Source organism: Xenopus laevis, chromosome 9_10S (genome assembly GCF_017654675.1).
Source record: "Xenopus laevis strain J_2021 chromosome 9_10S, Xenopus_laevis_v10.1, whole genome shotgun sequence".
NCBI lineage: Eukaryota > Metazoa > Chordata > Amphibia > Anura > Pipidae > Xenopus > Xenopus laevis.
This window is the reverse complement of record NC_054388.1, coordinates 95,774,641-95,801,558: the sequence shown is the minus strand read 5'-3', so window position 1 is coordinate 95,801,558 and position 26,918 is coordinate 95,774,641. Positions and strand designations below refer to the sequence as shown.

The window sequence follows — 26,918 nt, the reverse complement described above, 5'->3', positions numbered from 1 at the left end:
TTAGTCAAGCAAAATAAACTTCAATTATACTGTATACATTATTTGAATCTTGTCTCCTCTCGCTCATCTGTTGATGCTACATTCTCCTACCAGGAAAGGCACTGATCTTGTTTGCCATTATAAATCGTTTGTTTGAAAGTTGATGAATTCTATCGCCTCATTCCATTATAAACAATGCAGTTCCCAATAGACTCCATTTTAATCAAACAATTCAAAGTTTTAAAAAATTATTTATTTTTTCACTGTGATAATAAAATTGTCCCTTGTACTTGAAGATAAAATGAATACTTATTGGAAGCAAAACAATCCTAGTGGGTTTAATTAATGTTTCATTATTTTGATGGAGATCCAAATTAAGGAAAAACTCCTTATCCAGAAACCGCAGTCAGGTCCCATAACTGTATTGCTTACAAAGTGCTAAAAACACAACAAAAGTACATTTTTGTAAACCGCACAGTACTGCCTTTCCCTTGTCCATTTCTGTCAAAAAAAACAAAGTCCTCATAACAACGAGAATGTGGAAAGTTCCCAAAAAACATGATTCATAATTATTTTTAATTTTGTAAACAAATATGCCTTTATAGATATTTGGGGAAATCATTAGTCAGGACTCCTAAATGAGCCAGTAATAGTTCTATTAATCAGCCATAACGACAGACAAACCATGGAGAACATTAAAAGATTTCAGCATAGATCTGGCCTGGTGTTTTTCACTGCAAGCTAATTAGTAATGCGGCATGGTAATGAGCTTTAAATGAGCCTCTGTCTCCATGTAGGTTTATCTTGCCTTTGTTTTTCTGTTTTTTAATGGAGGTAGTCAGATAAACATGGCAACATTTTTAAGAGCGTTTGTCACGGCTGTTCGGTTAGGCTAACAATGTCCAGTATGCCGGCCTCAAGCTGCTTTTTTTGTAGACAGAGCTCAGCAATTAAGCGTTAAAAACTGCAGGACAAATTAAAATAACAGAAGAATATTTACATGCATAAAGACAAGTCTACGATTTTATAACTGTATACCATCTTTATAAATAGTACTTATCTTTCACATATTTTCCTTTTAATAGACATTGGCCACCCATGCCAATCCCATAGGCTGATCATTTGAATCATTGTAGAAGTGTGGTCCCCATTCTTTGAATGTTGGATGATGCTAAACACATGTGAAAGGGCTGTGTGTTTCAACTTACGATTTTTCAAATGGTTGAAGGCTTTTTTTCTGTATTATTTGTCATTGCTCATTGTTATGTAAAAACCGAAACGCCTAAGAAAACCCTTCTCTCCTAGGTCTGATGATGCAAATAAAGCTTTTTCAGCAGCCGTACAGATGCATGATGTGCTGGTCAAGGCCTGGGCAATGTGGGGTGACTATTTGGAAAACATCTTCGTTAAAGAGCGCCAGTTGCACTTGGGTGTCTCGGCCATCACCTGCTACCTTCATGCTTGCCGTCACCAAAATGAGAGCAAGTCAAGAAAATATCTGGCAAAAGTAAGTGGGAGGGAACTTCAACTTAAAAAGTATAACTGTTATGTTGTTCCTGAAACAAGATATTCTTATCCTAAGATGTTAAACTGGCCATATATGAGTATCCACTCAAAAACAGAAACTGATCTTTGCTTTGTTTGCCACTTGAGCAAAGGGCCAAACTGAGACAATCAAATCCTATGTAGACAGGACAGGAGAGGACTTCCAGTGTCTGAGCAATTCCAAATAAGACATATCTAGGAGGGTTTCCATTATTATCCTGTAAAAGAGCCAGTAGGCTATAAATGAAGGGTTTTTTTTACAGTGAGAGCTGTGAAGATGTGGAATTCTCTCCCTGAATCAGTTGTACAGGCTGATACATTAGATAGCTTTAAGAAGGGGTTGGATGGTGTTTAGCAAGTGAGGGAATACAGGGTTATGGGAAATAGCTCATAGTACAAGTTGATCCAGGGACTAGTCCCATTGCCATTTTGGAGTCAGGAAGGATTTTTTTCACCCTCTGAGGCAAATTGGAGAGGCCTCAGATTGGGGTTTTTTGCCTTCCTCTGGATCAACTGGCAGACAGATTAAAAAAAAAAGTTAAAAGGTTGAACATGATGGACATGTGTCTTTTTTTCAACCCAACTAACTAGGTACGTTACTAACTGCAGCAGAGTTGCCCAACCTTAAGATTCCTTTTGAGGTGCAGTGTAAGGAACAAGTCTCTTTTGAATAATGATGTTTGTTTGCAGAACATTTTCCAAAAAAGTTACTGTCTAAAGCCTGGTACAAATGGTCAGATCTTCCTTTTTTTACTGAATAAATATCTGAGTTACAAAGCAAAATCTGCAGATTTCAATATACGTGTTCTAAATCTGAGCATTTTGCAGTAAACAGGAATTCTAGTTTGGTCAAAAATTGGTTCAATCCATCTGCCAGCAATATTGTCTGCCCTATACACGCATGCTTTTGTAAGTGCCTGCATATCTCTGTGTGCTTACAATTAAAGCATTTTCGCAAGCGCACAACCATATAAATGCTATGCAAGGGAGACTACGGATGTTGATTAATGGAGGAAAAAAAAGTATTAGATGGACCATGTTATGTATGATATGAGCTGTTGGAAATAATTTTTTAACAGCGGACCTGTCATCCAGACATAAAAAGCTGTATAATAAAAGTCCTTTTCAATTTAAACATGAAATCCAAGTTCTTTTTTTTATTAAAACATTCATAGCTGTTGTAAACGCATTTAAAATTCTCAATCAAATATTGGCTGCCCCTCCTCTATGCCTTAGGCATAGAGGCGGGGCAGACAATTAGTTTCACTTTCCATTCAGCACTTCCTAGATGTCACTGCTCTCCCCACATTCCCTCAGTTCTCTTCACTGTTTAATTGTGTAACCAGGGCATGCGGATGGATCTCAGGTCCCCCATTCTGGTGCACAAACAAGATTCTGAGATGATACAAGGCTTGTCTTAATAACAGTGTCCACAAAATGGCTCCTGCCTGCTTGTTATAATAAGCAGTTCCCAGACTGATGGAAACAAGATTCAAAAAATTTATACTGAATAATTAAAGATAATTTTGCTTGACTAACATGATAAAATAAAATTTGGAAAAAAAATTTGGGGTGACAGATCCCCTTTAAGTAGCCCAAAATGTAGGACTAAAACTCCAATTTTGGGAGGCCTCTGTAAGCTGTTAGGCCAGCGCTTGTCACGTAAGCGGTGCCTAGAAATGTGGCCCTCTGTGTACATATATTGGATATTTTGGTGCCCTGCCTGTGTTATAATTTTTCTCCGGTTTACAAGCACTCCCAGATGTGGTAAAATAGTTCACATTAAATTACATCTTCTATTTTGCAGAAAGGATTTGAGATATATTTAATAGAGCATGTGAATAATAAACCTGTTTTTATCCATTTTTATCTCAGTTCTGTGTTTCATGTTTTCCTTTGCAACCTCAGGTGCTTTGGCTGCTGAGCTTTGATGATGACAAGAACACTCTGGCAGATGCAGTAGATAAGTATTGTATTGGTGTCCCTCCAATCCAGTGGCTGGCATGGATCCCACAGCTGCTTACATGTCTCGTTGGCTCAGAGGGAAAGCTCCTCCTGAACCTAATCAGTCAGGTGAGGATACGGACAACTTAGTTCAGCAAATTGCTCTGCCAACGCAAAATGCCCACTCTTTTTATTTTATGTAACAAAGAGAAAAGTCTGAATAGTCTGTGCGTGCATTTGTCTGTGCCCCCAAATTGTCATTGCTGTGGAAGAAAAGTGATTCCAGCTAAAAGCAGTTTTGCCTTTAGGATCTTCTGCCAATAGTTATTAAAACTATTAGATATTTCCAAGCATAAATAAATGTTACATAAAGAGTAGACTGCTTTATTTGAAGGGGGTTAAACTCCTAAATATATGCTACAGAATGTTATACAAAAACATCTTCTATTTAGTGCAGGGGACCTGTTGTGCCCTAAATTTGCAGACATAGAACTGCTAACGTTGCTAAGCAAGTAGAGCAATATCTGGAGTACTAAAGATATATTTTTTCCAGTTTGTAGCAATTCTGGCCGCTACTTAAAGGAGAACTTAAGCCTAAAAAATAAGATGGCATAAAATGCCGTATTCTATATATTGAATTTATTGCACCAGCCTAAAGTTTGAGCTTGTCAATAGCAGCAATGATCCAGGACTTTAAACTTGTTGCAGGGGGTCACCATCTTGGAAAGTGTCTGCGACACTCACATGCTCAGTGGGCTCTGAGCAGCTGTTGAGAAGCTAAGCTTAGGGCTCGTCACTAATTATCCAGCAGAAAATGAGGTTGGCCTGTAATATAAGCTGATTATTAAATGCTGATGCTAATTGCACTGGTTTCTGTGCTGCCATGTAGTAATTATCTGTATAAATTACTAATCAGCCTTATATTGTGACATTTCTATTCTATGTGTACTGTATATTGTGAGTGGGTCCCTAAGCTCAGTAAGTGACAGCAGCACAGAGCATGTGCAGTGAATCAGCAGAAAAGAAGATGGGGAGCTACTGGGGCATCTTTGGAGACACAGATCTTTACTGCTAAAGGGCTGTGGTTGCCTTGGGCTGGTACAGAATCCCAACCCATAATGTACAACATTTCACTCCCACTTCCTTAGTTAAGCTTTAGTTCTCCTTTAAGTAATTGTAACACTTTTCTTATCTTGGCCTTCCCGGTCCGTGGAGCCTGTGGCTTTGCACATGCTCAGTGCAAATAAGGCTGTTGTACATGCTTGCTGTGAATGCTTGAATTTTGATCAGCATGCTTGAGAGACCAGCCACTGATTCTATGAGGACCTTTAGGGGCACCTCTGTTGTAATCAAAGATCTTTACAATCAAAGGACTCCTGAACCGTCAGGATGGTACTGCTTTTACTATGAATAACATGCATTATTCCTTGTGACCTTTGAGTTGCCTTTTGAAATGGGTCCAAGCCTTTTCTACGTATAGATATGTAATATAGTTTGAGTGATGAAACGGTCTTCCTGAGATGGAAGATACAATGGCTGCCGTGCTTCTTGTGACCTTCTGACTAGTTGCTCAAGCGCTGCTCACAGCCCCCAGACTTCACCCTTTTATAGCTGATATTATCCCTGGGAGGAGTTTTCATCTACTGAATGAAATTAGCCTTATTTCACTGTGTTCTTTTTTTATCAGTCTATTCAAAATGAAGCTTTGCCTAAAAGCTTGCGGTAACTAGATTAAGCTAAATTGTGAGTTAGACGATATTATTGAACTTAAGTGCATGCTAATTATTTCATAAAGGCAAATGGAAATGAGCACCGATTGCCTTGCTTCACAGTGATTGCTCTGTGTATAGTGCAGCATTCTAAAGGCGAAAAAATCAGCTCTCCCCACACAAACACACAGGTATTATTATACAATCAGGCGCTGTGATCAGCTACTCTCTGGGCAAGGGGCGTTCTTCATCTTAGTGATCTGTAATGTCCACCCAAAAACTGTAATTGCCTTTGACATACATGACTAGTGTTTTGCATGCCTACTAGTGATGTGCAGGTCAGGTTTTCCCCGCGCCCGCCCTTCCTCCACCCGCACCTGCCTGAGCCTGACTTCCGGGTTGTTTTTATAGACCCACGCCGCCCCGCCAATGATGTCACAAAAGGGGCGGGTCGAGCAGGCGCACGTCTATAAAAGCTCAACGTCTATAAAAGCTCAAAGTCGAAAGCCACCATTTATAAGGTCACAGGCGGGGACAGCAGTCAGAAGAGCTTAACCCAGAAAGGGGGGTCGAGGTCAGACTGACCCCGCCCGACCCGCGGGAAATAGAAAAAGGGACGAACAGATTTAGTTTGTTACTGAAATGTCCCAACTTTCTCTTTGATCTCCTGCACTGAACAGTCAGAAAAAGACACAACGTTTCTGAAACAAAATTGGCTTTTGGCTGAGAACCCAGAATACGTGGGTATATTAAAGGGGTGGTTCGCCTTCAAACAACTAGTTGTTTTCAGATAGATCACCAGAAATAACGACTTTTTTTTCCAATTACTTTCTATTTTCTATGTGTCACCGGTTTTCTGAACATTTTTCACCTTCTAAAGCAGCTCTGGGAGCGGGGGGGGGTCGCCGACCCTATAAACTGTTCTAAATTGATACATTTAGTTGATACATTTCCTATCTTTGTCCCTGCTGAGCAGAATCTCTGGGTTTCATTACAGGCAGCTGTAAGAATTGATACAATAGTTGCTAATACTCCAGAGATGCTGCTGAGAAATGTATCCACTAATTGTTGCAAAATTGTAACAGCTTAGAGTCTGCACCTGAATTACTGAGCTGCCAGACTCAAACACCAGAGACACGAACATTCAACTTTAAACCTAAATTTTGGAAAAACAGTAAAAAAAAAATAAAATAATGGAAAGTAATTGAAAAAAGTCGTTATTTCTGGGGAACAATCTGAAAATAACTGAAAAAAGTGTTTGGAAGGTGATCAACCCCTTTAATGCCTCCACTCCTAGAGGGCCGGTATTTCAGAAAACACAAATTATCTGCCTAACTTTGTATTCTCCTTAAAGCAGCCAATTGATCTCATTACAGTGGTTTCTTCTTACCGTACGTTTAATTCTGGGCTGCAGTAGTTCAATGCTGCTGGATAAGGTTACTCTCTAATGGGCACTGCCAGTACATAGCCTTAGGCACAGTAGGAATTTGCGGCCTTGCTTATAGACTTACTGGTATCATTATTCCTGCATTTCTGCGGAGGGCTGCTATCTTGCAGATATTAATTTGCTGTCTCCTGAATTTATGCAGTAAACTGATCGAAACGGATGCTCTTTGCTTGCCCTCGGTGCTAGGTGTTGGTTATATGCAAAGTCAGCTCTTCTACAGATTGCCTGTTGCCATTTGCTTTCCAAAGTGCAGACAAATAACAGTGACAGCGTGTCTGGGCCCCCCAACTGAATCTGGGTGAACTATGTGCCCACGTAGTCCAGGATTAGCAAAAGCTGATCTAATGCTGATTTCCGAAAAGCAAATGCCAAGCTGAATTTGAGTAGTCCGGCCGCCAGCCTCAGTTCACTGTATTTTATATTTTTTATTATAAACTGATTTGCCGTCAGTCTGGCTGTTCCTGTAATGCTGGGCCAAATTTGCTTATATCCAGCTGGTGTAGACTTGGATCCCCAGTTGCCCTCCAGCTCTCATGAAATGTAGGGAGTTGTAGTGCAGCAACAGATGGGTGGACCTCAGGGTGCAAATCTCTGTGTTCTCTTGGCTGTCTAAAGTGGGTGTATGAGCAGGCATTGGAAAAAATGGTGTTGGTCTCTGCTAGTGTTGTCTGCTTTGCTTTGGGTTCTCAAAACTTATTCTGCAAGGTATCGTGATGCTTCTGAAATCTTATTAATACACAACCGGGCATCATTCCTGAAGGCAACTTATTACCATGGCAAAAATGGTTCATGTAATAATATCTGATGTTCTTATACCTGCAGAAGCATTAAAACCAGAATACAATTGTGCAGATTTTTACAGCATAATCTTCAATATAGTTTTGCTTCAGGTTATACATTTTCATTATGATTTAACCCAGTTTGTTCCCAAACTGTGTGGCTGGAGCAGTGTGTGTGTGTATAAGGAGGGAGCTCAGCCTGTAAGTCACTTAGGGTGAAGAATTTCTATGTGTTCACCTAGATCCACCTGAAACTCCAGCTTGAAGGTCAAGTAGGATGAAGTCTGTTGCTGTCCTAGATGTACTTGGAACTACTGTATGGTTCAGCGTCAACAATATTTTCCTGTTTGTGACCTTAAGGGCAGAGACACACTGTCAGATTCAGGGAGATCGGAGTTCTTGGTTTTCTAAAGTCGGCCAAAATTGCCTCATGAGGAAACTTTGGGCGACTTCGGAAAAGGAAGTGCTTTGAGTATCATCCCGCGGCAATTTACATTCTAGCTGCCGGGAAGGCAGTTCGGGGAGATTAGTCACCCCAAAGAAGAGATTTTTTGCAGGGTGACTAATCTCCCTGAATCTGACCATGTGTCTCTGCCCTAATTAAAGGACTAAGGAAGCCCCATATAAAATGCAGGACCTCTAAGGAGGCTTGAACCAAACAACAGTCCAACATTCATTGATTGTTTCTATCTGAAACTTATAAGGGGCTAAGGTAGCCCCTGATAATATGTTGCAGTAAGAAGGCAGTTCGGGGAGATTGTCACCCCGCAGAAGAGGCGATTAGTCGCCAGGCGACTAAATCTCCCAGAATCTGCCCCTACCCTAGGAGGCTGGAACCAACAAAGTCCAACAGCTGTTGATCTTAACTGTTTGTCCAAGTACACAATACTGTTTACTGCATGACTAGTATTTTCTTGGCCTGAAAATAAAAACATATTTGATGGCAATGCCATTAACCAGGCAAAGGTAGCAGCCCTATATGTAATATATAGGCCTCTGATACCATTATATAGATCTGGGATGTCAATCAGGAAATCTGCGATATGTCATAATTATTTGTGAATATTTCATTTAAAAATTTTTTTGTTCTTTATTTCCTTAAATGGCTGTAGGTACATGTACTGTATTCTGTGCTTGCATTTCCTTTATATTTTTGCTGTTTTCACCTGTCTTAACACAAAGCTTTAGTTTCCCTGCCAATAGGTATTTCTGCCATGGAAATAAAGATTTCTCGCATTTGTTGTGCTTTCTCCTAAGGTTGGGCGAGTGTATCCACAAGCTGTGTACTTCCCTATCCGGACTCTCTATTTAACCCTGAAGATAGAGCAGCGGGAGCGTTACAAAAGTGGTGAGGCTTGGATTTTCCAGTGCCAAATCTCTGTATTACCCACATTCATTCCTAGGAAAGAAAGTAATTTCATGGTTTCCTCCTGTTTGCTGACACAGCCCAACAAAGTGTCGGCTCAAATGAAAAGGGGAAGTTTTTAGCCAACTGCGAAAGGTTTTCCTTCTTCCCTGTTCTGATGTGCGATAGCTTTACTGGCTCTAATTCTCAACATACATCTCATTAAGTGGATAATATAGTGAATAAAGTACCCCCTCTTGTAAAATATAAGGATATTATAAGTTACCGAGGAGTTTCTTGACCATATAAAAACACGAGGCCTCATATTTTGCAGCAGGGGGTACTTTATTTATTATAATACACAAGTTTCAGTGAGTCATGTGACAGAAATGACATCAGAACTCACCGTTTATAACTGATGACATCAGAACTCACCGTTTATAAGGATATAATTAACAAGATATTCATTGCTTTTGTGTATTATATACAAATTATTTACAACGAAGTACTTGGAAAAACATAATACAGGATATGTAACATGCTCTAAATTATAAAGAAAAAAGTACCCCGTAGGTAAGAACCTAATCAGTATCCAGCATACGTTAAATCTCTTAGGATTTAAATAAATTAATTAAATAAGTAAGTTAAGGTGAAAAAAGTGCCCAATCAATTAATGAATTAATTGATCAACTACCGTATATACTCGTGTATAAGCCGACCCGTGTATAAGCCGAGGTACCTAATTTACCTAAGAAAACTGGAAAAATGTATTGACTCGTGTATAAGCCTAGGGGCCCCATGTCAGATTTCAAAATGTGAATGTGTAAATGTGTAATCATGTTTTATGGCATAGAAATCTATCTAAAACTATTTAAAAGAGCCTCCCCATAATTCCATCAGCAGGAACATGACACTGCAAAAATATGCTTACCCTGAGAAGGATCAGTGTGGGCCAGGTTATAAATAGCCATTGAACCTCACATACTGGCACCCAGTACATTTGAATGTTGGAGTTCCCTGTGACTCCCACCATAAGTCACAAGCTTGGCATGTTTCTATCTGACAACAGCAAGAACTTGCCAGGCAGCATTGTTCTCCGCCCTATGTACCTGGCGTAATGATGACAGAATGAAAGGGGAGTGACAAGGCAATTTATATGTACATGTACAGCTCCACAGATAGCACTCTGCTGCTGGCAAACTTGGAATCAAGCTTTAGGACCTTTTAACAATGGCCGCCAGGGGCCCTGTGAAAGAGCTGCAGGACGGTTCACTGTGTCCACTCTCCGGGCGGCGCGTCCTTCCCTGCCGGCGTAGATACCGTAGATATGCCCAGCAGTGCGACCCCCTGTGACCCGGCCCCAGCAGGACTGTCTGTGACGCCGCCCGGAGCAGGTCCAGGAGCTCCGGGCGGCGCGTCCTTCCCTGCCGGCGTTCGCTCCCAAAATGGCGGCGCCCATGGCCGCCACGTGGTATTTATATAAGGAGTGCTTCACTGTGAATCTTCACTTATATAAATACTAGCACTTGATTAATTTAATATACCTTTCTTATGTGTTTTTTAATAATCTTCACCTAATTCAAGCATCTTTTCCCAGTTATTTGCACTCCTTTGATGAACTTTGTCATTTTTATCTTTTTAGCTTTTTTTGGTTGATTTCAACCATGAATTGTTATTTATTTTGAGAATGATAATTAATTAAACTACTTAATGGGTATTATGCACTAATTGGCACTTTATAGTATTTATGAATTATTCTAAAATCAAGTAGTTGATCAATTAATTCATTAATTGATTGGGCACTTTTTTCACCTTAACTTACTTATTTAATTTATTTATTTAAATCCTAAGAGATTTAACGTATGCTGGATACTGATTAGGTTGTTACCTACGGGGTACTTTTTTCTTTATAATTTTGAGCATTTTTTGACTTTCTGACGGTCGTCAGCCCTCGTGTGTAACCTTTGAGATCCTGTTTATTTTGGGAGTTAAGAGTTCCTTTTCTATTTTTATTTTCCAAAGGATATGTAACATATACTATTGAGGAACCAAATATTTACATATCTGAGCAGTGGTGTGTGTTCCCTTGGTAAATTGAAGTCTTCTGCCATTTATCATCCCTGTTGTCCACTGTTTTCTATGACTGAAGTTAACTAAATAGAGGAATTCATAGAATACAGATCTATAGGTAGCATATGCCAGCATATTTTACTGTACATAGATGTAATAGTGCGTATAATCCCTTTGTATCGATGGTAAATAATTACATACCCTTTATCAGTATACAGGTATGGAATCCCTTATCCGGAAACCCATTATCCAGAAACCTCCAAAGCTTTCAAAATGATTTCCTTTTTCCAGTACCTTGTACTGGATCCAAACTAAGATATAATTAATCATTATTGGAATTGAAACCCGCCTATTGGGTTTATTTAATGTTTAAAGTATTTTCTAGTAGACTTACAGGGGAATGTAATAAAAGTTGCAAAGAGCAAAACAATTAGCTCCAATTAGACTAAAAATCCACATCTCGCAATGTAATATTGTTCCTTCAACTGTTATTGCATTGCGAATTTTAATTGCGCATTTCGAATTTTAATTGTGCACTCATAAGAAGTGCTTGAAGGTGTCGTAATCTTTTGGAGCAAACATAACGACTTTTTCAGTAAGACGTTTTATTACATTGACTGCGCATTGGCGCAAACTATAAAATTCGCAAACGGTCTTTCACTGTCGGAAGTGGTCGCTAAACAGTTTCCGGGCTCGCAAAAGTTATATTAAATTCGCACAAAGCAAAATTTGTTTGCGCAAAGGCAAAACTTTTTGCATTGCGAATAGTTTTTCCATTAGCGATTTTTATTACATTCCCCCATTAAGGTATGAAGATCTAATTTATGGAAAGATCTGTTTGTCTGAAAACCCCAGATCCTGAACATTCTGGATAACAGTTTCCATGCCTGTATTCGGTTGATTTTCCCTTTTCTCACATAAAGTATCCCAGAGCATGGTTCTATGTTTTAGAGCTCTAGTTTGCTAGGCACACATTTTTCTTTTGCTTTTGTAATAGCTGATGTGCCCTATAAAAAGTAGTGAAACCTTATTTGAGACTTATGGCAACTAATATTCCCACTGCTTATGATGTCTGTGTTGCTTTAACATACAACGTGGAATGTCAAAAAGCCCCAAACCACCTTGCATTGTTTCTCGTAGCAAAGCATATGAAACACTTTGCCAGTGCCAGACGCGCGTTCTTTGAACCTGTTCAACCTCTTCAGGTTCTTTGAGTGTTCAAGAACAGCCAATGATGTCCTCGCTACTTTGACTTATGGAACACTTTACTAATCTATAGACTAACCATGGGTATTTTCTTTCAGACTCTGGACAACACCAGCCCAGTTCTGTAGGCACTCAGTCACATTCTGCCTCTGATCCAGGGCCAATAAGAGCCACGGCACCCATGTGGAGGTGCAGCCGAATTATGCACATGCAGAGAGAGCTACACCCCACCCTCTTGTCATCTTTGGAAGGAATTGTAGACCAGATGGTCTGGTTCCGAGAAAACTGGCATGAAGAGGTAAGTTTAATTTGAAGATCCTGTCCATGCTCAGAATATTGCTGCGGTCTGTCACTGGTTTCTAGTTGAGAGAAAACCTCTTATTGCTCTCTAGGTTCTTAGACAGCTCCAGCAGGGACTGGCCAAATGCTATTCTGTGGCGTTTGAGAAGAGCGGAGCAGTGTCCGACGCCAAAATAACCCCTCACACCTTGAACTTTGTGAAAAAGCTGGTTAGCACATTCGGAGTGGGCCTGGAGAATGTATCCAACGTCTCTAACATGTTTTCAAGTGCAGCCTCAGAATCTCTTGCCCGAAGAGCTCAGGCAACGGCCCAAGACCCAGTTTTCCAGAAACTGAAAAGCCAGTTTACGACAGGTAATCAATAATATTCACCTTGTGTTAAAAGGGCTGTTTTCGTTTTAGTCTCCTTTTTTATATGCTTAATTGCTTTCTTTAATTATTTGTTTTTTTTAATTCAGGCATTTTTATTTAAGCAGCACAAAAGTCAGAGTTACAATGATATCATATCCATAAACATATGCATCTGAAGTGTACATAGATTGTGATCGAGTACAACAGTAGGTCCTTACATTTGAGTCCAGAATGTGAGTATATAGTAGGAAGCATTAATCTTATAGTATACAGTCGTACAATGAGTTAAGTTACCCAGTCTGTCCATTTACCCCAAATTTTCTCATATTTGAGGGGGCTACCTCTGGGCTTGTAGATAAGTGCTTCTAAAGCACAGAGATTTTTAACTTCAAGCACCCACTGTGGACCAGGAGGGGGGAAGAGAGTCTTTCCACCTCCTCGTAATAATTTTCTTGACTACAAAGAGACAATTATTGACAAATAAACATTGATGAAAGGTAAGTAGGTCTTTCAGCCCCATCCCAAATAAGCATACTTTTATATTCCTGGGAAGCTGTACCTCTAGAATTGTGTCAAGCGTGTTGAGTACCAGTGCCCAGAATGGCGCCAGAGATGTGCATTCCCACAGCATATATGCAAAGGAGGCTTGGTCTTTGTGACATATAGGACATTCAGGGGAATAATATTATGTAGCCTTGCGGGGTAATAGTGCGCCCTGTGTATACAATACAGTTGGATAAGTCTATCCCTATCACTTAAGGAAACAGAGGGGAGAGGCTAACCGTTCATCCCACTCTTCATCCTCTAGCTGACCCATATCCCCTTCTCATTTCGCTCTAAGAGTGACCAGCGGAGTCTCAAACATCTTATATTTTTGATATAAGGCCTCTTGAGGAGCCTTGGGAGATTTGTTCTATCAAATCCAACTGAACAATATGGATAGGTCGTTTACTGTGCTGTATATGTAAGCATCTTTTAACCTGTGCATAGTGCAACCATTGATGTGCAGGAAGTCGGAACAAGCGTCTCAGCTCCTCAAAAGGGACCATTCCATCCTCACACCAAAAACCATCCTTTATTTCAGATATGCCACATCTCTCCCACACCAAGTTAGACTTCAGCATAGCTACCCCAGGAAAGCCTTGGTTACGCCATAGTGGGGTTTGCTGAGGAAATTCAATGCACTGGATCACCTGTATTGCTTTCTGCCAGATCACCCTCATAACAAGTAGGACTGGGTTTAGATAAGTCATGGGCTGTGGTTGTTTACTAAGCAGCCATTGGAGGGGGGAATGGCCCACGCCCAGCAAGGTCTTATGGAGAGAGTATAACGTTTGATGGTTTGCCCCTTCTACCCAGGATGCTAAATGGCTGAGTTGCGTGGCGAGAAAATATAAGAACACATTCGGGAAAGCCACCCCTCCTGCCAGTTTCCCCCTAGTTAAAGCTCAAGCGAGTGCGGGAGTTAGTCCAGATCAATTGCCCGAAAATAGTATCTAGCTTAGTAAAGAATGCTTTTTTTACCATAATGGGAGCTTGTTGTAGGATATACGTTATTTTGGGTAGGAGAATCATCTTAATTAACTGCACTCTACCCATTGGACTCAGCATTAGGGATTCCCAGGCCCTCACCTTATGCTGTATGACTTTTAATAATGGGATAAATGAAGGTTATAAAAATCAGAAACAGGGAGTTTAACTACTATTCCAAGATAAGTGACTCGGTCGACCACCGTTAATTGTGTGGGGACGAGCCCTGCTGGAGGAAGCGGCTCATCTACTAGTAATATTCATGACTTAAGTGGACTAGTTACCAAGCCTGACAGGTGAGCAAATTTGGTAGTTAAGTTAAATAGAGCTTGCGGTGAGGGACCATGGTCTCCTAAATATATTAAGGTGTCGCCTGCATATAACTGTATGCGTTCCTCCCTGTTTGACAATTGCCACCCAGTCAGTCCCTCCTGCTGTCTCACAGCTTGTGCAAATGGTTCCATGGCCAAGGCAAACAGAAGCGGGGACATAGGGCAGCCGTGACTGGTTCCCCTTCCGAGCTGATCCCGTTGATAACTATAGAGGCCTTAGGTGCATCATATAGTGATTTCAACCAGGTTGTGAATTTAGGGCCAATCTTAAAACTACCCAAAACTTGCCACAGATATGGCCATTCTACCGTATCAAGCACCTTAATGATATTCAAGGCCGCTACTGCCCTCTGCCCTGCGTTATCATGATGAGTTGTTAAATTCAAGTATAAATGCCTGATATTTAAGGATGTTGATTTACCCGGCATAAAGCCAGTTTGTTCCTCTAGGGAGTTATCCGGATATATGGCAACATTCACGTTCTCTCATGGTAGCTGGCCTTTAACATGGGCCATGGTGAGAATTTTATCTCTATCCCTTGCGATGAGAGGCCTAGCTGGGGCTCCTGGAGGTGGAGCTCGCATGGGGACACGGTGAGCCCTTTTTATTGAAAACGTGGCCATGAGGGAGTCTACCCCAAATATATTGATCAGCCATTTTTGCACAAAGTTCTCAGGGGACTAACCCTCCACTCATTCCGGGAATCCAAGGAGCCGAATGTTATTATGCCTCAGCCGATTCTCAAGATCATCTGCTTTGCTTTGTCATGAGTGGACTGCCGTTTGAAGTTCTCTTACTTGGTTCGGTATAGGCCCAGTGTTGTCTTCGAGGTCACTGACCGGTTGCTCAGTCGCGGCAGCTCTTTCTCTTATCCGTTGCATGTCATGTCGGAAAATAGACATTTCGACTATAATTTAGTCTACCTTGGTTGTAATGACCCCGGTGCAGGTGTCCCAAGCATTTTTAACCTCCGCCAGGAGGTCCACTAACGACCGCTCCTCCACAAGTGCTGCTTCGTCTGGGGCGGCATCTGCTGACAAGGCCTCAGCGGCATCTTGTCTGTCTTCGCGCGCATACCGTTCAAGTTGGATTGCGACCTCCGATGCTCGTCTTTGAGCTTTAGTTAGTCCCATAAGTGTTCTCTGCGGCTGGGGTTGCCGTGTCCGTGGTTAGCGTGTGTCTTAGCTTGTAGGTTTCACAAATTAGAGACACCGGAGCGTAGCTGAGCTAACGCGTGTCCTCTCACATCAAGCTGGTGGCCACACACCCCGGTTTCTTTAATTATTACTCTGAAGTTTCTGGTTCTGCTTGTAGTTTCCATTTTGTAGAAATAGGTCTGGGTGCAGGATTTCCAATTGATATGGATATTAGTGCATTATGGCCACATGCATTATGGTTACATTGCCTTGATGCAATGGAGTTGTCCTTCATGCAAGAGATTGGATCATTCAGAGAAAGTACAAGCAAATGCAGTTTGATGTCTGACCATGACCCGGTACAGGCACCTGACTGTCCCAATTCTCTGTTTGGTCTGATCATCATGGTGTAATCTCATACAGACTGATCAACCTAATATTTCACCTTAAAGTCTAGATGGAGATCCGTAAGTTTTTATAAATTATATATTATAAAATAAATGCCTGGCCACAGCTTTAATTTGTTACTGTCATAATCATAATGTAACCAATCATTGGAAACCAAGAAATCTGCAAAGCAGGAAGTAGTGTTCTGGCTATTATGTTAGAAATCCAATCACCAGCCTTTATACATTACATTTTTGACTACCTAACTATATTATAAAAAAATTTGCACAACCTATCTATTTAACAAGTTTTTTATATTTATACTGAACAAATCCTTTAACAGAAATAACCTAGTGGGGTGTGGTATGAGGACGTTGTGATATTGTCAGAAATGGAATTATTTGTTTAAATACACTGGGAAAAACAAATGAGCTTTATTCATAGTCTGTACAATACTACATGCAGTATCTATTTTAGCATCTATGTTCTCATTTCCTTAAAAATATGTATTTTAGTTTTTTTTCAATAGTAACAATGACGTACGGTTGTGAGTTTACTGATGATTTCCTTTCGCTACCCTCAAAGAGAGATTTTTGAACCGTGTCAATAGGTATAAAAAAAATTGTTTTGCTTGATGTGTTAATTAGAATAACACAAGTGGGTGGTTGGTGTTACCAGGCAGTTTCTCGCAAGCATCAATAAGAATTGATTCAGCTTTATTGGAAAACCAATTTGATGTAAAACATGGCAAGCCTTCATTGGCCCTTGGCGTATCAGTTCTGTTACTACAAGTCCTTCTAAAGACCTAATGTTTGTATCGAAGCACCAGTAAACCCCCCACATTGAACACAATTTTATGCCTTTTCTGAAGCAAAATTATCTCCAGCCGTCCTGGGCGATGCATAAAGCTTTCATTTTAACTTACTGCGCTTAGCCGGATAGTAGCTTCTCTGGAATTTCACAGGCTGAGAGTTGGAAATTGGCTGCTGGGATTCACTTAAAAGTAGCTTCCAGCTTTATATATGACCTACATATATTGGGCCCATTAAGGATTTCATGATGTAGTCTGTGAGGCACAACCGTTGCATGATGGTAGATAATGGAAGTTCTGAACCATATGATTAAATTTAATGGATGAAGACCGGCGGGCTAAAAGGTGTCTATGCAGCCTCCTCTAGTTCTTGTGATTGTTTGCACACTATTGCAAAATTCAATTGTAGTTAATGCTTGGAATTTTTATCTGTTACGCTTGTCTTTAATGGGCCTGTGTCCCTGCTCAACCCCCAATCACAATCGGAAACCTCTCGCTTGCTTAACCTTAAATATCATTTGCTTTTCACGGACTTTGGTATAAAAGAACTTTGCCCGTGGAGCATTCTTGTTGTTTTTTATGGCTGAAGAGACATGGGTATCTCCTGGGCTTTCATAGGAGATGTTTTTATTTGCCAAGGTATTATCAGGTCATCACAGGCTGTGTTTAAGGGCAGAGACACACACTCAGATTCGGGGAGATTAGTCGCCCAGAGACAAATATCTTCTTCTTCGGGGCGACTAACCTTCCCGAACTACCTTCCGCCAGCTAGATTGTAAATCACTGGCAGGATGGCAATCGGTGCGCTTCGTTTTCCGAAGTTGCCTCACTAAGGCACTTGGAGCAATTTGTTTTCCAAAGTTGCCCGAAGTTTCCTCGTGAGGCAACTTCGGGCGACTTTGGAAAATGAAGCGCACCAATTACCATCCTGCCGGCGATTTACATTCTAGCCGGCGGGAGGCAGTTCAGGGAGCTTAGTCGCCCTGAAGAAAAGGCGATTTGTCGTGGGCGACTAATCTCCCCAAATCTGCGCGTGTCTTTCTGCCCTAAAGGGTGCTGTTCACTTGAAAAGAATGTAGTCTGCAATTATGAAAGGGTCCCCTATACCAGTTTCTCCCTTTCCAGAGTGGCAACAGCTGTCAGTGCCTCATCCCTTTCAACCCCCTTCTGCCTTTTTCTTAGGAGTTTATATGACAAAAGGAGGGTTATGACAGTTACACTATAGTCAACCAACATGAGATAAAATGGCAGCTTAGGCGAGGCAAAATCTCCATGCTATGCCATTCTAAAAGCCTGGAGGCAACAAAAGTCAATTATGTATCTCCCTCAGGTCTATTTAGTTTCTAAGTGGATGTGGTATGAAAAATTCAGTCGAGAGAACCATGTTGGCCATTGCGGGTGGTTTATAGATGACTGCATTGCAGGAGCCTCATGCAAGACCCAGCCATTGGACCAGTCTTGATTCACCAGAATTTGGCTTTGATGGTTGAATATGGCAAAGAAATGCTGTTTTAGTGACTTGGGAATTGAATAGCTTCATTTACATCCAACTAAAATTCTGTTTTCGGTGGAAACTAAATAGTTCAGTTTTTCTTCCCCCCTCCCCTTTTTTTTTTAGTTGGCATTGTCTTTTCTGTATTTTATTAAATGTGTGCTTCTCATATTTAAAACCCGTTATTTCGCATTGTTTCTGTGTTTATCTAGACTTTGATTTTAGTGTGCCCGGCTCAATGAAACTCCACAATCTCATCTCCAAGCTGAAAAAATGGATCAAAATTCTCGAAGCCAAAACGAAACAATTGCCGAAGTTTTTCCTCATTGAAGAAAAATGCCGTTTCCTGAGCAATTTCTCCGCTCAGACAGCAGAGGTTGAAATACCCGGGGAGTTCCTCATGCCTAAGCCTACACATTATTACATCAAAATAGCCCGGTAAGTGCCGCGTTAACTATTAGATATTTGGTGCGTGACTGCCCATTGTTCTTCGTTCTACTGCACAGTTGTGTCACTCTATGACCTTGTACTGTCACACTCTGATCAATTATGTATTAACATTGCCATTTTGGGTGCCCTTTTATATTTACCTTCTCCTTGATTGTTCTGGTAGCACTTTCTCATTTCTCCGTATCTGGTGACAGTTCTAGGGCATCTGTGCTTGCTGAATCACAAAGAATACAACACGTCCAAATAATGGCCTCCCACGTTAGTCACCGGGAGCATCTGATTAGCTATTAAAATATATATATATATATATATATAATTAATATATACCAACATAAATAGGGTTATGAGCATTTGTGCAGGCAGAAATTTCCCGTGGTTACTAGAATCCAAATTACCCTAGAAACTACACAGATTTGAATAAGGGACTAGGATATTAAAGGAGAACTAAAGATTAACTATAGAAGTAGGCTTTTTGCTTCTGTTCCAGCCCAAGGCAACCACAGCCCTTTAGCAGTAAAGATCTGTGTCTCCAAAGATGCCCCAGTAGCTCCCCATCTTCTTTTCTGCTGATTCACTGCACATGCTCTGTGCTGCTGTCACTTACTGAGCTTAGGGACCCACTCACAATATACAGTACACATAGAATAGAAATGTCACAATAAAAGCCTGATTAGTAATTAATACAGATAATTACTACATGGCAGCACAGAAACCAGTGCAATTAGCATCAGAATTTAATAATCAGCCCTGTAGCATGGGCTTATATTACAGACCAACCTCATTTTCTGCTGGATAATTAGTGACGACCCCTAAGCTTAGCTTCTCAACAGCTGCTCAGAGCCCACTGAGCATGTGAGTGTCACAGACACTTTCCAAGATGGTGACCCCCTGTGACAAGTTTGAAGTCCTGGATCATTGCTGCTATTGACAAGCTGAAACTTTAGGCTGGTTCAATAAGTTCAGTATATAAAATATGGCATTTTTAGACACATTTGTTTTTAGAGTTTAGTTTTCCTTTAATAGGAGAGGGCCTAAATAGAAAGATGAGAAATAAAAATAAAAAGTGGCAATAACAATACATTCGTAGCCTTACAGAGCATTTTTTGTTTTAGAGCAAATATATATATATATATATATATATATAATACACAAAAGCCATGAATATCCCGTAAATTATATCCTTATAAACGGTGAGTTCTGATGTCATCAGTTATAAACGGTGAGTTCTGATGTCATTTCTGTCACATGACTCATTGAAATTTGTGTATTATAATAAATAAAGTACCCCCAGTTGTAAAATATGAGGATATTAGAAGTTACCTCGGAGTTCCATGACCTGTATAAAAACACTCGGCCTTCGGCCTTGTGTTTTTATATGGTCATGAAACTCCTCGGTAACTTATAATATCCCTATATTTTACAAAAGGGGGTACTTTATTCACTATATATATATATATATATATATATATATATATATATATATATATATATATATATATATCTATCTTGTGTCTTCTTTAGTACATTTCTCCCTTGTAAATAAAAGCCTGCAGTCATTCTGCCGCACATCTACATCATTGTGGTAATTAGGAACGGCCTAAGCTGTGGCCCCTGGGGAGACAAGGCACATGTTAACACGCTAGTGCTTGTCTGTGTGTATGTGATTCTTTCAGATTCCCTCTGGCATCTGCCACTTAACCCTTTCCACCCTCTCCGTACATCAAGGAGTATAACTGTTATTGCTGGGGTTCAATTCAAGGGAGTCAAAAAAAATTACCCCCCCCCCCTGCAATTCTTATTTCCCGTTTATTATTTGGCACACTGAAGGAGCATCTTGCTTTGGATTTATTACATCTGTCCAAGTAATAGGGATTTCTAGCATCTCAGGACTTCTGGGCTCAATCCGTATTAAAAAGATCAGAAACCGAGTTCTTCCATTAATTACTTGACAAGATAGGAATTAAATGACTCTTCCTGTTCGTACAGATTCTTTTATATTTAGATGAAATTACAGTGAATAGTAATGTTCAAGCCTCACTTCTGCCGCGAATATGAACTCGGCGTTATCTCTCAAGGGGTTTAATAGCGCTGTAAATTAAATCAGCCTGCCAAAATAACTGTTCTATCCAAAGCTAAAAGTTAAAAAGGCTGCCGTAGCCTCAACCTTTTTCATCAAAAATGGTGCTTTGTACATGGGAATACCTTTGCTGGCATAGAGTTACAGTTTCACGTATTGCAAGTTTAAGAGAGCTGTTTCCAATATGAAGAATGGCATTTATGATTACGGCTCCTGGTCTGCTTGATCAAATCGTCTTATTGTACCGGGCTTTTAATACATGTATAGGATCTATTATCTGGAATGCTTGGGACCTGGGTAGGGTTTTCCAGACACGGGATCTTTCTATAATTTAAATCTCAGTACCTTAAAGGGGTTGTTCACCTTTGAATTAACTTTTGGTATGACCTAGAGACTGATATTCTGAGACAATTTGCAATTTGTTTTCATTTTTTATTAGTAGTGGTTTTTGAGTTATTTAGCTTTTTATTTAACAGCTCTCCAGTTTGCAATCTGGTTGCTAGGGCCCAAATTACCCTAGAGACTGGCATATGAATAGGAGAGGGATTGAATAGAAAGGTGATTAATAAAAAGTAGTAATAACAATAAACGTGTAGCCTTAGGGTCAGGGCACACATTTGGGGAGATTAGTCGCCTGGCGACAAATATTCTCTTCTTCGGGGCAACTAATCTCCCCTAATTGCCTCCCGCTGGCTACAATGTAAATCGCCGGCCAGACCCGGATTTGTGGAAAGGCCACCTAGGCCCGGGCCTAGGGCGGCAGGATTTTAGGGGGGCGGCATGCTGCCCAACCACACCCACATTTGTTCAAAAACACTGGGGATGCGAAGGAGAGACAATAATTTTTTTAATTTCCCGTGCGCCAATCCCCATTGCTCCTGTTACCCTGGAGGCGACAGGGGTGACGAACGGGAGTGGGCCTAGGGGCGCCCACTATGTAAATCCGGCCCTGTCGCCGGCGGGATGGCACTCTGTGTGCTTCGTTCTCCGAAGTCGTACGAAGTTTCCTTCGCTGGTCGACTAATCTCCCCTAATTTGAGGGTGTGCCCTGACCCTTAGAGAGTATTTGTTTTTTAGATGAGATCATGACCCCTATTTGAAAGCTGGAAAGAGTCAGAAGATAAAGACAAATAATGTAAAAACTATAAAGAATAAATAATGAAAACAAATTGAAAAGCTGCTTAGAATTAGCCATTATATAACCTACTAAATGTTAACTTTAAGGTGAATTACCCCTTTAAGAGGGTTATGTTGCCCAGGAGCAGTAACCAATCAGCAGGTAGAATTTACTGGTCAACTGTTCAAAAGCAAGCATCTTATTGGTTGCTATGGGTTACTGCTCCTGTGCAAAGTTAGTGCCTTTTATTACATATGGGGGTATGTCTGCTAAAAAAATAAATAATTTAAACATGAAATAAACCCATAGGGTTGTTCTGCCACCAATGCGGATTCGGGGGCTTTGTTACCGTAAAGTTCTTGCTGCGGTTTTTTGAGAAAGTGAAAAGTTTCTTCAAAAAATGAATTATTTGCTCTACGGATGATGGCCCTTCACTAATTCAAAGCTATTTGGATAACAGGTCTCCAAACACAGGATGTAATAAGCAACTATACAGCCAGAGACAGTAATATGTTCATAGAAACTGGGGAATAAACCAAAAGGAAAATGTCATTTTTGCTATCTCCATTAAACGGCAAATAAAAATACCCAAAATGGGATGCAAAATACTTTCTAGTTATTGTTATGTTGCACATTACAATTCATTCTCATTGTGTTGTCATGGTAAACTATGGATAACAATCACATGGGTCAACCTCATCCATTTCCCTACCTACCTACCTACCTACCTACCTATCTACCAGACATGGAGGGTTGGCCATGCCATGTAAAGCACTTGACAGACTGTTTCTGTATCCTGTATCTATATAAAGAGATGGATATTAGGGATGCACCGAATTCGGGATTCGGCCTTTTTCAGCAAGATTCTGATTCGGTGGAATCCTTGTGCCTAGCCAAACTGAATCTGAATCCTAATTTGCATATGTAAATTAGAGGCGGATAGGGAAATCATGTGACTTTTCATAACAAAAGAGGATTTTTTAACTTTTTCCTTTCCTGCCCCTAATTTGCATATGCAAATTAGGATTCGTCTCAGTATTCAGCTGAATGTTTCACCGAGGATTCGGCCGAATTCCAAATAGTGGATTTGGTACATGATATAAAGCCAGATAGTCAAGAGAAACAAAGGGGTTTCTTTCTGTGAGTTTATTAATCGGTTTGCAATCGTCAACTATGAGCTGTGGGTTCCGTGTAGCCTCTGGATTACCCCTATCGCTCATAGCACATTATTAATAAACTCTTCCTTGCATCATTTTAGTGGTTTTTATTAAGAATTGCAGTTAGATTATTTTCATGTTCTCTCTGGACAGATTTATGCCTCGAGTGGAGATCGTTCAGAAGCACAACACCGCTGCACGGAGACTCTATATCCGAGGCCATAATGGGAAGATTTATCCTTACTTGGTAATGAATGATGCTTGCCTGACCGAGTCACGCAGGGAAGAGCGCGTCTTACAGCTGCTTCGCCTTCTAAATCCTTGTCTGGAGAAAAGAAAAGAAACAACAAAGAGGCACCTTTTCTTTACTGGTAAATCTTCCGTTATTCCTCCGTGCTGCTTTACTTTCTGTGAACACGTTTGTTAGTTAAAGGGGAACTATCGCAAAAAAGGAAATTTAATATAGGCTTCCTATTCCTGTGGTTTTATTTTTGTATATCATTCATTCATGCTAGCCGTCGTCCACCCCATTATTAATGAGATTTCCCTGCTACACGTCTGACTTTTCTGTATACAATAAGCAACTATGGCTATTTGTGTTGCACCTCCTGCTGATAAATCCTTCCCATTACACGTTGGGTACACAGTATATGCCAGTGGATATTGGAGTTGTCTGATTTAAAGGAGAAGCAAACCCAAAAGTTAAAAAAACCCCTACCCTACATAGACCCCCCTCCCCCCCCAGCCTAAGTGTTACCCCAGGCAAATGCCCCAAAGTCTTTACTTACCCCTCTGTGCAGATTCTGTCCAGTGGAGTTCACGGGCACCATCTTCTTCTCTTTGGTAATCTTCGTAATGAGACTGGCGGAGCGGCGCATGTGCAGTTGGAGCAATTGTTGGAGCAATCGCGACAACTGCACATGCGCCCAAACTCGCTTAAATTGCCGAAGCGACTGTCTCATTCCGAAGATTACCAAATCGTCTGAAGAAGGCGTCCGTGAACTCCGATGCCTGAATCTGCACCGAGGGGTAAGTAAAAAGTTAGGGGCATTTGCCCGGGGTAACACTTAGGCTGGAGGGGGGGTCTATGTATGGTAGGGGGTAGGGGTTTTTTTGCTTTTTGGTTTGCTTCTCTTTTAAGTATATAGACTGATATTCATCTGCATTACATATTATGTACTTCATACAAAGAGTTGCTTTATTTTTTAATCTTATATTCTTCTATAAATATATACACTACGAAATAAGGCTATAAAAAGCAACATGAAAAACTACCAAAAGTTCAAGTTGGTGTGAGGGCTTTGAGAATGAACCAGCTAGCACATTCCCATTTACAAAATAATGAATTAGGAAGCCCCCTAACAACTCCGTCTCCGAGTGGGTTATTTCTACCCTCCTCTGCCAGAGCCGGCATATGTAGAAGGTTGCGCTCGTCTCCCCTAGAGTTAAATGGAAGCAAAGTACCAGCTCCAGCTCACTAATGAGAAGACTGTGTGTGACGCATATTGTGTTAATTAGCTTCTAATTATCAGACCGCGCATCACAGACCATTAAATGAAGAGTTGTATTTGGTTCCTTCTACCTCTTACCAACAAACCAGGGTTAGAGAGCATGAATCCTGCTAATATCAGGGGTTTAATAGAAACATATGCTGCTGGTATCTTTAGCAGTAGGGAGGAAAAATAAATAAATAATATATATTATATATATGTGTGTGTCCTTATTACTCACCCATTGCCGTCCCACCACTGTCCAGCTGCAACCTCTGTCTTCAGATTTAGGGTGGGAGGGTTCGATTTATAATCCTGTAGATTAATAGCTGTTCTACTGTTTGGGAGAGGTTGGAGATAACTCCTTTCTAAAAGTACAAAGATGAAAGAAACCTTTGCAAATAGAGATGCAGACTATCCATGCCACGTATGTCTCGTTGTTGTCATTTTGCCTGGTACAGCACAGGTAAATATTATTATTAAGGATTAGGTTTAATGCTAGAATGCCTGCCTAATCCTCTAACTCACAGCATAATCTCTCTTTGGCTGTCCCTTTCCTGGATCCATATCCTTTTTTTTTTTTGTTAATAATCATATGGTTAAAACATACGGCCTGTAAGATTAAGATAAGGAATGCAGAATCCAGAATTTTCTCTGTGACCTGCAAAGTTTCTGTTTTCATTTGCTCCTGACATTTGACTCGTCTTTGATTTTAGGGCACCTTTAAAATTTGGCACACATACAATCCAAGTGCTGAACAACTAATTACTGTATTTTTAATCCAGATCCATGTGTGGTTGCATAGAAATCCATGCCAACTGCAGAATGAAACCAATTGCTTGTTTCCCACATGGGATGGGACTTTAAAGAGATACTGACACCAGAAATTAAACTCTTATTAGATCTGTCATAATATTGTCTTTGAAAGCAATTTATAACGGTGCCATTAAGTATTTGCACAATGCTTTTACATTACCTGTCTGACGCGTGTTCCTGTATGAGGGGGCTGCCATATTTGTGCAGCAGGAGTCTGTTAGTATTAGAAACTGTCAGGCTTAGATAGTACAGTCAGGTTGGCAAAACAGTCAGGTTTAGAAACTTCAACTAACAATTACCGTGTATACTCGAGTATAAGCCGAGTTTTTCAGCCCCCAAAAAATGCTGAAAAACTCTACCTCGGCTTATATTCGGGTCAAGCGCAAAAACGGTCACTGGCGTCTAAGAATAGTCGCCAGCGACTGCCGGCGTCCAAGAATAGTCTCCGGCGTCCAAGAATAGTCCCCGGTGTCCAAGAATAGTCTCCAGGAATATTCCCCGGCATCCAAAAACTAGACGCCGGCACCTCCAATGGGAGCAGAAACCCTCAATTTTTTGATTGAAACTTACCAGAAGCTGCTGCGTTTCTCACCCTAGGCTTATGCTCGAGACAATAAGCTTTCCTAGTTTTTGGAGGTAAAATTAGGAACCTCGGCTTATACTCGGGACGGCTTATACTCGAGTATATATGGTACTTACAAAAACAAACCTCCCAGTAATAAACAATCCAGATGACCTATAGGTAACTTTTAATGTACATTCATATTTTAAAAAAGTAGTTTTTAGTGTCAGTATGACTTTAATATGGGCATTGGTTACATACATGTCTGGTATTAGGGCAATGACAATTTTTAAAGCAATAATTATTAACCACTCGAGGCTCAAAATTCTTCTGCCTCTTCTGGCAGTTGCATAAAAGTGCTTGTGAGGCAGTCGGTCACCTGAAATAGCGATGCTCCATTTGACTTGGAACCTGCTTAAGTTGGCTTGCAAGGCAAATTTCCTGCATACTGATGGTGACATCATCACCTGTTATCCACAACACCTAGTAATGTAATAGAAAATGTAAAAATATATGCCAATTAATATGGTTTACGGTATCTGTTGCTTAAATATTCATTTTGGGGGTATAGGTAACATTTAAAACATAAGTAAACTTACCATACAGATTTGTTTTATTTTGACCAAACTGCCATTTGCCAACTATTTGCGCTTGTATGTCAAGTCGGGGGCATTTAGATTATCGGTCCTGACAGAAATGTTGGCCAACTGGAATGAAGAAACGGGGAAGTTGACCCGAATGGGAAAAATGCAAAGGATGGCTATACACATATATGGCTCTTACATGGCATCTGTTGGTGCCCTATCCTATAGGTCAGCCTATGTCTTTGGCTGCCTTGAGCTACACATGCTGATTTTCAGTAGATAGTTGTTAATCATGTACAAAC

The 26,918-nt window shown here is 40.6% G+C and overlaps 1 protein-coding gene across 2 annotated transcripts in view; it reads left to right on the top strand.

The window, feature by feature from the left end:
• trrap.S (transformation/transcription domain-associated protein S homeolog) overlaps positions 1–26,918 on the top strand; it is a 129,429-nt gene that overhangs the window by 95,395 nt on the left and 7,116 nt on the right. For both annotated transcript variants that reach the window (XM_018239165.2, XM_018239166.2), the window contains exons 61-67: positions 1,285–1,486; positions 3,433–3,597; positions 8,661–8,751; positions 12,123–12,322; positions 12,417–12,678; positions 18,576–18,801; positions 23,318–23,535. In XM_018239165.2, coding sequence (XP_018094654.1) covers positions 1,285–1,486; positions 3,433–3,597; positions 8,661–8,751; positions 12,123–12,322; positions 12,417–12,678; positions 18,576–18,801; positions 23,318–23,535 — 1,364 coding nt within the window. The remainder of the gene's footprint in view (positions 1–1,284; positions 1,487–3,432; positions 3,598–8,660; positions 8,752–12,122; positions 12,323–12,416; positions 12,679–18,575; positions 18,802–23,317; positions 23,536–26,918) is intronic.